At 39.0% G+C, this 10,329-nt stretch overlaps 2 protein-coding genes across 2 annotated transcripts; one reads left to right on the top strand and one right to left on the bottom strand.

Annotated features, from left to right (window-relative positions):
• LOC117986332 (short/branched chain specific acyl-CoA dehydrogenase, mitochondrial) lies at positions 1–10,311 on the top strand. The gene is made up of 9 exons (XM_034973167.2): positions 1–160; positions 310–427; positions 3,213–3,313; positions 3,833–4,039; positions 4,572–4,742; positions 6,144–6,307; positions 6,902–7,046; positions 7,982–8,117; positions 8,604–10,311. The coding sequence occupies exons 1-9, from the start codon at positions 131–133 to the stop codon at positions 8,780–8,782; spliced, it is 1,251 nt and encodes a 416-aa protein (XP_034829058.1). The 5' UTR covers positions 1–130; the 3' UTR covers positions 8,783–10,311.
• On the bottom strand, positions 9,766–10,310 carry LOC117986339 (protein FMC1 homolog). The gene has a single exon (XM_034973177.2). It carries the CDS (start codon positions 10,308–10,310, stop codon positions 9,987–9,989), a length of 324 nt encoding a protein of 107 aa, XP_034829068.1. The 3' UTR covers positions 9,766–9,986.
• Positions 10,312–10,329: the final 18 nt, after the last annotated feature.

Genomic DNA, 10,329 nt, shown 5'->3' with positions numbered 1-10,329 from the left:
GTGAGATAACACGCTGACTGCCAATGGCGACTAAATAAGCTAAATTCGTAATCAACCAGTTTATATTCTGGTTCGGTCGGCGATTGCTGTGCGCTCGCGTCGCGAAAATAAAATAAGAACAATAATAAAAATGTTTCCTTTGCGACGTGTCGGCTGTAAGGTGTGTTAAAACTTAAAAAATTTAAAAAAAATCCGTGTCTTTTTCGCCTACGTAATTAGGCTGTATAGATTATGACCTTCGTCATGAATAAAAAACTGTGGTGTGTTTAATAAAGGAAATGTGATTCGAATTTGGAATGTCGTTTGCAGATCTTGGAGCAATGGCGGGCGCCGGTCGCAGTGGCTGCGAAATCGAAGAGTTTCAGTACAGAAGCCCCTCGACCTTTGACGATGCTGACAGATGATGAATTAGCTATGAGGGAGACAAGTAATGTTCTGATTTATCTATCAAACTAGCAGATGCCCGCAACTTCGTACACGTGGATGCGGGTTTTTAAAAATACCGAGGGAACTCTTAGATTTTTCCGAGATAAAAAATAACCTATGTCACTCTCCAGGTCTTAAACTATACCTATGCAAAAAATCACGTCGAACTGTTGCTCCGTTGCGTCGCGATTGAAGGACAAACCAACAAACAAACACACTTTCGCATTTAAAATAAATATACTCATTGATTATCCGAGATAAAAAATAGCCTATGTTACTCTCAGTCCTTTCAACTATCTCTATGTCAAAAATCAAGTCGATTGGTTGCTTAGTTAGGGCGTGAAGGAAGGACAAACCAACAAACAAACACACTCGCATTTATAATATGGGTAGCGATGATAATATAAGTAGGTATATTTAGGTAAACTTTATGTTTCTAGCAAGCCTAGCAAGCCTAGCAAGCCTAGCAAGCCTAGCAAGCCTAGCAGGACTATTCGTGACACCACAATGTAATGCAATATGTGCATTCTTATTTCTTTCTCATGTTTATTTGATGATCTCATGTGAGCTCTAGCGCAATCTTTTTGTTCCCGGGTCCAGGAATTAATTTGGGAATTGTTTATAATTTCAATATCATTTGCATATCAACAGATTACAGATAGGTTGAATATAGCTAGGAAGAGCCTCAATAGTTCAACGATTAAAGGAGCGGACTGAAATCCGAAAGGTCGTCGGTTCAAACCTGGTGAGGTTTGAACCGGTGCACTATATTGTCGTACCTACTCCTAGCATAAGCTGAACGCTTAGTTGGAGTGGAAAGGGGAATATTAGTCATCATTGACCTAAATATGCTTTATAAAAAAAACCGACGTAGGTAGGTATGACTACAGCTTCAACTTTCGTGACGAGAACTATACGAGGCAGGGGCCGATTCAATGTCATTCATTGTACATAATTTCTTTTGTAAGACGAGATTGCTTCGTAATAACTGACCCAACAATTTGGTTCAGGAATCATTATAGTAATAGGCACCTACCTACTCTTCTATGCCTATGTAGATATGTAAGTAAACTAATTTATGTACTTACCTACTTACCTAGTTTTGAATTAAAAATAAGTTTTAGAGAGGTCGTAATCGGCTTTATGGCCTTGGCCGTTGTTAATGTGTGACGTTCGGCAATTACTTATTATTATTCTTGAGGCATGTAATTTACATAGATAAGTAAATAATTACCCATTTCAAAATAACAGGTCAAATTAAATAATAGGTTGTACATCGCACGGAACCATTTGTCGTAAGTAAGTAGGTACTCGTAGGTATACGATTTACGTATATATCACCTTATCAAGCCCACACATGAAACAATTTAAGTCACTCTTTGTGACTAAGTATACCTATACCTAAAAAAAATGGCGAGCAAACGAGCAAGCGGGTCACCGTGATTGCCGCCGCCCATGAACATTTGCAGTACCAGAGGAACCACCAATGAGTTGCCGGCCTTTAAGAAACTTGTTGGTCCGCCCCTTGAATAACCTCATGTTGTAATCTAATTGGAACACCGCCGAAGGGAGTTGATTCCATAGTTTGCATGTGTGTGGAGAAAAGGATCTGGCCACAACGGGTGGTCGAAGTGCTCCAGACACCCAGATGGTGAGGGTGGAATTGTTACTACTGCATTATACCTAGATTCTCTATCTACCTATCTAGAGGTATAATTATATTATGTCACCAAAGAAAGTGAAAATGCGACGCTGTAAGTAGAGGTTTTTTTTTTGTATTTTTTTTTTATATATTAAAGAAGAATATTTACAGTTTACAACAAGTTTGGTGCATTCATAAACTTTACGCTGCTTTAATGCAGTTCTTCGAGAAAGGATTTGTTAGTCCAAAATTCGGGCCAACTTTTCCAGCATACATCTCGAGAGCTCTTCTTCTCCTCACTATCTTGCATCTTCCACAGGGTCCACGGCTCCGAAGCGAAGAGGAAATATGGGGAACACAAGCGCTTTGACTAGCTGGATCTTAGTGGCTTTGGTTATGTTTCGGTTTCTCCATATCTAGACAAAGGAGAAATATTAACGAACCCTATTTCTTAGATCAGAATAAACAATAACCTCTTTGAGAACGCAGATAAAACGAAAGAAAACACGAATTGTTTGCAAGTTATTAAAATATGATAAACGTATGATAGGTAGGTAGGTATAGGTATCTATTGATAACGTCAGCAAATAAACTCTACTCATATGAATTTAACGACATGGTGATAACTGATAAACATGATAATTTTTGTCATTCCTATCAAAAAAGATATTTAAAGGTCAATGTGAACTTCCACTGAATTTTTCTATTGGAAAAGATTTCTTGTGTTTTCATTAGAAATCTAGTGCGTATAGGTTTGTTACATATCCCGCTAACCTAGTACAAATCGCTTGCGCAGCAAACTCAGCTCGACAGCTAAGGCACTAACTAGGTCATGAGTCCAGCGCACTGTCAGCAAGATAGAAGATATTAGCTCGTTGCCATACTTACCATATTTACCATCTACCTACTTAATTTTTTTTTTAATGAAGAATATTAGCCATGTTAAATGACTAATATTCCCATTTCCTCTCCAACTAAGCTTAAAGATTGTGCTAGGAGTAGGTACGACAATAGTGCAACGGGCGGGGTTTGAACCGCCGACCTTTCGGTTTTCAGTCCACTCCTTTACCAGTTGAGCTACTGAGGCTCTCTGGAGGCATAATTTATTTTCTGTTATGTTTATGTTCTGTTGTCTTCTTTCCAGTTAGAAAGCTGGCAACAGAACAAATAGCACCACTAGTCAAAAAGATGGAAGATGAGCACAAAATCGACGAAGGAATCAGACAAATGCTGTTCGATAATGGTGTAAGTTCTTGAGTTACCTTGAGTAGAAACGAGGACACGATTCGTATAAATTCCGGGGTTTTGACTGCTGGAGTTAAGGTTTATACCTCTTATTTTCCCTCAATAAAAGTCTAATGCAGCTTCATCATGATCAACCCATCGCCGGCTCACTACGGAGCACGGGTCTCCTCTCAGAGTGAGAGGTACCACAGTCTACCACGCTGGCCAAGTGCGGATTGGCAGACTTCACACACCTTTGAGAACTCTCAGGCTTGCAGGTTTCCTCACGATATTTTCCTTCACCCTTAAAACAAGTGATATTTTACCACCTCTAACTTTTTTACCACCTCTAACTTTTCGGAGTTATATTATGTGCTTAAAACACACATAACTCCGAAAAGTTAGAGGTGCGTACCGGGGATCGAACCCCCCAAACTCCGATTAGGAGGCAGACATCCTAACCACTAAGCTATCACAGCTTCTAATTATTAAAATTCTAATGCAGCTTACTTAGCTTAATCTAATCATACAATTCTACAGCTAATGGGTATAGAAACACCGGCAGAGTACAGCGGTTCAGGGTGCGGCTTCCTCACGATGATGCTGGTAGTGGAAGAGTTGTCCAGAGTAGACCCAGCGGTGGCCGCGTACGTGGATATCCACAATACATTGGTCAACTCCTTATTCATGAAGTTGGGGACGGAGGAACAGAAGAAGAAGTACTTGACGAAGTTGTGCACGGAATACGTAAGTTTTCAAATTCTACTAATAAAAACCGGCCAAGTGCGAGTCAGGCTCACGCAACGAGGGTTCGTACTACAGTCGTATTTTTTCGACATTTTGCACGATAATTTAAAAATATGATGATGATGATGTTGAGATTAGGTTAGAGTGAGGTGAGGGGTCGCTGTGAGGGGTGGTTGGAGGCGACGTAGGTAGGGTTAGGTTAGGTTAATCTACTTTACGTTACGGCAGTGGCTTTCACGTCTGATAAGTAAGAATTACAATGATTGTAATTGAAGTTAGCTCATGTCATTTGATAATACTAGAATATAGTTAGTTCAGATACAAGCAGCCTGATTATTTAGGGAAAGTATTATGACTTATCCGATAAGTTGTTGAAGTACCTACTCAAAACTTTTTGTAAAGAACATGGAATAAAGTACCTACTGATTAATTAGTTAATTACTACATTATAATGTCGGCTAAGGGTCAATAATAATTATCGGCCATCCTCCTGTTCTCCGACATATTTATATTGTTGAACTTTCAATTCTAGGCTGGCAGTTTCTGCTTAACAGAGCCAACTTCAGGCTCGGACGCCTTCGCGCTAAAGACTGTGGCAAAGAAGGACGGCAAGGACTACGTCATCAATGGCTCAAAGATGTGGATCTCCAACTCCGATGTAGCTGGCGTGTTCCTCGTTATGGCTAATGCTGATCCTTCGAAGGTAAGGATATGATTTGGGATCAATTCTATCCTGCGAATATAAGAAAATAAGACCATTGCAACAAAACAATGTGGGCAGAATCTTGGCTGCGTTACCTTGATGAATAGACAAATTAGTATAGTTTAAATATATAAAAGGGAAAGGTGACTGACTGACTGACCTATCAACGCACAGCTCAAACTACTGGACGGATCGAGCTGAAATTTGGCATGCAGATAGCTATTATGATGTAGGCATCCGCTAAGAAAGGATTTTTGAAAATTGAACCCCTAAGAGTGTGAAATAGGGGTTTGAAATTTGTGTAGTCCAAGTAAGTAGAATGCTTAGTATATAAACTTGTGAACTCTATGAGACGTAGACGGGAGTACAGATCCTTTAAAAATCTAGCATCCTCGCCATGCTATCCCATGGTTTCAATACCAAAATTATTTCTGTAGGTATTTTCACAGATATGGTTTTAAAATTAGCCGTGATTTAAACAGCAATTTTGTTTCTCGATTCGATAAGTAGTTCAGTGTTGAATTCGTAAATAATAAAGTGGGACTTATCAGTTAAACGTTCTACGTAATTCAACTGACCTATTACGTTATCTCTGACTATACTAACTCGTAGTGATCATGTGATGCAATAATTATTAGGTTGATCTCTCCGTATTAACATTAGGCAAAAAAAACAATTAGTATTACGTAGATGAGTAATTCGAAATCTTCAAATTTTGGAAAAAACTACATAAAATTCTCTCTCTGGCTTGCGTTAATCAGAAGCCATCTTTGTTGAAAATTGCTGTTCGATACGTCTATTTGGCATCATGAATCAGCTGTGCGGTAGTTTAAAAATAGGTCATGATCATGACATCCTCAGAAACACATGATCCGTGAGATTTTATTAATACCGCCTCTCAGATATCACCAATGCGATATTATATGTCCAAACAGACTCACAGAGAATTCAACCTTTAGAGTGCGACAAGATTTTGCAAGGTTTATATGAAAACAAAAATAAATGTAAAACAAAGTTAAATGTTGACGGCGGACAGGGGAGAATGCTTTGTTGTAATTGATGGACTCAAAAGTCACGTAATCAAGACAATGTGCGGAATGAGGGTACCTACCGAACGGACGTGAGCCGACTTTCGAGCTAAGGAAATGCCTAAGCTTGGCGATCGGGGGTGTTCGGCTATTATCTGTCGGCTATGATTGTCTGTCAGAAAACTTTCTGCCACATCCACTAATGCGTTGGTCCGACGCGACAAAGTTCTGACAGTCTGCGGAGCCTAGTATAAAATGTATGAGCAGAATACCATTTGGCGGGCGTCAGAGTTTTTCTGACAGTCAGTTTCTGATAAAATTTGGCTAGGTTCAGGTTTAGAGTTCGGCCTAAGGAATTGTCATCTACTTGCAGGGTTACAAAGGCATCACGTGCTTCATAGCGGAGCGCGACGCGCCCGGCCTCACGGTCGCCAAGCCGGAGAACAAACTCGGCATCCGCGCATCCGGCACTTGTATGGTGCACTTCGACAACGTACGGGTGCCTGAGGAGAACATCCTGGGGGAATATGGGAAAGGGTAAGCTATTTATACCCTTATATTTTAAAGGTAATTCTCGCCTCTTCAATGGCTCTCGCATAAGTAAATCTTATCCCATAAGAGAGCGAGAGATAAGAATAAGAGTTCACGCGATTGAAAGAGGCGTTTATTAAATTTCAGGCCGCCGCGATTGCACTTTACTGCGTCGTAACAAGTCCGTAAAATCTTCTGTAGGTACGTCGTGGAAGGTACTATTATTATCTATTCTGTGGTAACACCATATAACTGTATGTAAGTTTACCTATATTTCTCATTTGGTACCACGTCGATAAAAGACGGTGGCATTAAAACAGCTGATACCTTGGCGGCCATCTTCGGCCGAATCGTTATGAAGGTATGAATACTTTGCCTATACTTCCTTCCGAAAAAATAGATATGAGTTCGCAAGCTATCTGTCGTCTCGCATCTACGTTATTTTGATCAAAATTAGAAAAAAAATCTTCTTTCAAGTCAAAAGTAATAGGCATCTTATAAGCAAGCACGCTCCATCATAAGCTGCATGATCACTTGTCAACAGGTCTGATTGCAGCAAACCCTAGTCTATAAATAAATAAAATATAATATATTCCACAGTTACAAGTACGCGGCAGGCTTCCTCAACGAAGGCCGCATCGGGATCGCGGCGCAGATGATCGGCCTCTGCCAGGGTTGCATGGACGCCACCATCCCTTACACGCTGGACAGAAAGCAGTTCGGCAAGAGCATCTACTCTTTTCAGGTATTCTTTTAAACGATTATCTAAATTCTAAAAATATAAAAGGAAAAAGGTGACTGACTGACTATCGTGGCCCTACCGCATTGTTTGTTTGTTTTGCAACAAGAATCGCACAAATTCAGCCAATCAGTGCAATTCAATCAATGCAGGTTTTAGACAATCGCCCTACTGATCTATCAACGAAAAACGCAAACTGTTGGATAGATGAGGCTGAAATTAACTAGCTAACGCCGAAGCCTCCCACCAGACCAGACCAGAAATTTAGAAATTATAAAATTCCAAATCCCTGCCAGGAATCGAACCCGGGACCTCCCACTATTAAGACCACGGCGCTTACCACTGCGCTAGGAAGGTCGTCGAAAAGGTAACAGATTGCCAGCCGTGGAAAGAGGAAACTTATTACAAGTACTTGTAAATTATCTCTGCCGTGACATCAGTAGGACATTATACGGGAAGATTTTTTTGGTTTTGCACATTTTTTTTATGTTGTATAGAAACTTGATTAACACGTATTTTTTATTTTTTTTATTTTACTTAAGAATACCAAAGTTATCGTTTACCAAAGATATCCACTTTTGAACAGATGATTATGGTCACCCTACAAACGTTATCTTCAGCTGTTGATTAAAATACACGCACTCACACCCGACGACGCGCGCGGCGGCCATTGACCTCTGCGCGCTTTAATATCTAAAATGCGAACTTGGTACTTTTTTAAAAGGGAAAACGTCAGAGTCAGCTAGCGTGCTTATAGCGTGCTTTGTTTACGAATAGTATGACCATGATTTGCTTATTTTAGGGTAAAAAAAATATTTCCAAAAAGGTACAAAATTATGAATGGAAATGGGTTCTATTAACGATACAGAACCACCAAAAAAATTTTGTGCAAAACCAAAAAAATCTTCCTGTGTAATCGAAAATTGTTTTTCCTCCGGCAGGGTATCAGCTACCAAATCGCGCATCTCCAAACGCAACTCGAAGCGGCGAGACTGCTTACTTACAACGCGGCACGACTCAAGGAGAACGGACTAGAATTTGTCAAGGAAGCCGCCATGGCCAAATACTTCGCTTCAGGTAATTTCATATTATGATTTTTCATTTGATGACATAACCCTTGACTGTGATTTCACCTGATGGTAAGTGACTGACTATCTAGGTAGTCTATGATTGGAAGCGGGCTAACCTGGAAGGAGTATATGGCAGTTTTTCTTAGTCATACTTTTAATTGGTCATCCACCAGACCAGACTAAAATACAATTTATAAAATTCTATATAAAAGCGAAATACCACTCACTCACTCACTGACTGACTGACTGACTAATCATGAAATCTCAGGAACTAAAAAGCCTACAAACTTAATTTGGAAGGAAGGTTCTTTCTAGGACGTAGGTGTCAGCTAAGAAACGGTCTTGAAAAATTCGAATTAAAATAAAGGGGGGGTGGAAGGTTGTATGAAAGTCCTATGTTTTTGAAGTTAGAGACGTGAGAATCGACATTTAGGATGCATTTAGGTTATTAGCTTAAAATAATAAAATTTCTATCAATTAAATTAAATTTCAGAAATAGCCCAAACCCTAACATCGAAGTGCATCGACTTCATGGGAGGAGTAGGTTTCACGAGAGACTTCCCTCAAGAGAAGTTCTTCCGCGACGCGAAGATCGGCACCATCTACGAAGGCACCAGCAACATGCAACTGCAGACCATAGCTAAACTCATTGAGAAGGAATACAAACAGTAGGTTTGTCATCTGTACAATTTATGAACTAGGACAAGAGCACGAAAACTCCCGATTTTCGAGCGTAACCCCCGGACATATTATTAACTAGCTGATGCCTGCGACTTCGTACGCGTGGGGATTTAGGTTTTCAAATCGTGGAAAGTGTTTGATTTCCGGGATAAAAAGTAGGCTATGTCACTCTCCAGGTCTTAAACTATACCCATGCAAAAATCCCGTCGATCCGTTGTGACGTGATTGAAGGACAAACAAACACACTTTCGCATTTATAATATTATAGGTTCTGATTGTCACGTCGCTAATACAGCCAAGAAGACGAAGTCTTAAAATCCCCGCCGGTTGCGAAAAAAGAAACCCAGAGTATGCATAACTCTCCCGGACGCGCTCCAAACTAGGACAAATCTGGGGAAACTAAACACTTCTAACAATCACTTTTGATTGCTAATACTAGTTCGATCTAGTCTATAATATAAAAATGAATCACCAAATGTGTTGGTCATCGCAAATCTCGAGAACAGCTGAACCGATTTCGCTAATTCTTTTTTATAATATTCCTTGAAGTACGAGGAAGGTTCTTACGGAGAGAAAAATTTAATTCAACCTCCCCTGAAGAAAACTGAGTTTTCTAAACTCCACCCGAGCGAAGCCGGGGCGGTTCAGCTAGTATTAAATAAAATAATCAATTCAGTTTCGTAAAGGATGACAGGTTGCGTTCAAGTAGCGAGGGTAGGTATATATTATGCTAAAAGGTTAAGTCATTTACCAATTTCAATGCTGATCAGGGTTATAAGCATTTATGAGATTTATTATTTGTATTTTGTAAGAAAGTATGGAAAATGTGTGTATTTTGCATATTTTCTACATACATTCAATTATAAATATTGTTCATAACTTATGTAAGTATCTATATGTTATAGTACCTACCAATATTTTAATAGCATGTTTTTGAATGTAAAGAAATAAAAAAATGAAAAATAAAAACCATATTTTTACACCTTTAATTATATTTCTATTTTATTTCTTGTATCTATTTCTTATAATTTGTTTGTACTTTCTACATAACTACAAAACAAATTTACAATGTAATTTTTACCCGTTTTCACATATTTTGTAAATAGAAAGAACACTTACTAAAATATGAATTAAAATTTTGAGACTGTTGAAAAATTATACATTTTTTACAAAAACTAGTGTATCATTTACATATCTATTTGGGATCATGTGGCAATTTGAAACCGACCATGTTTGCCGTTTCCTTCACACTCCTTTCCCCCTTTCCTTTATATTCAGTATTAATATCTTTGTATAGTCTTGAAAAATGGATGTAATCATAATAAGACTTTGCTTTAAAATGCATTTCATCAGCCGCTTTACATAGTTGTTGATCTGTAGTCTGAAACTTTCTGTATTGATCCAGAATGTATCTGGCCATTTGGTTCTCCGCAAGTTTCTTAGTCGAACTCTGTTTTCTCAATTCCGAGAGTAACTGTCTCAAAGTAACCAAAGCTGGTTTCCCAGTTATCGATGCCATTTTCAGACCTTCAAAAAAA

Source organism: Maniola hyperantus, chromosome 11 (genome assembly GCF_902806685.2).
Source record: "Maniola hyperantus chromosome 11, iAphHyp1.2, whole genome shotgun sequence".
In the NCBI taxonomy this organism is placed as follows: domain Eukaryota; kingdom Metazoa; phylum Arthropoda; class Insecta; order Lepidoptera; family Nymphalidae; genus Maniola; species Maniola hyperantus.
The sequence above is the reverse complement of the archived record's forward strand: the minus strand, read 5'-3'. Positions and strand labels throughout refer to the sequence as shown.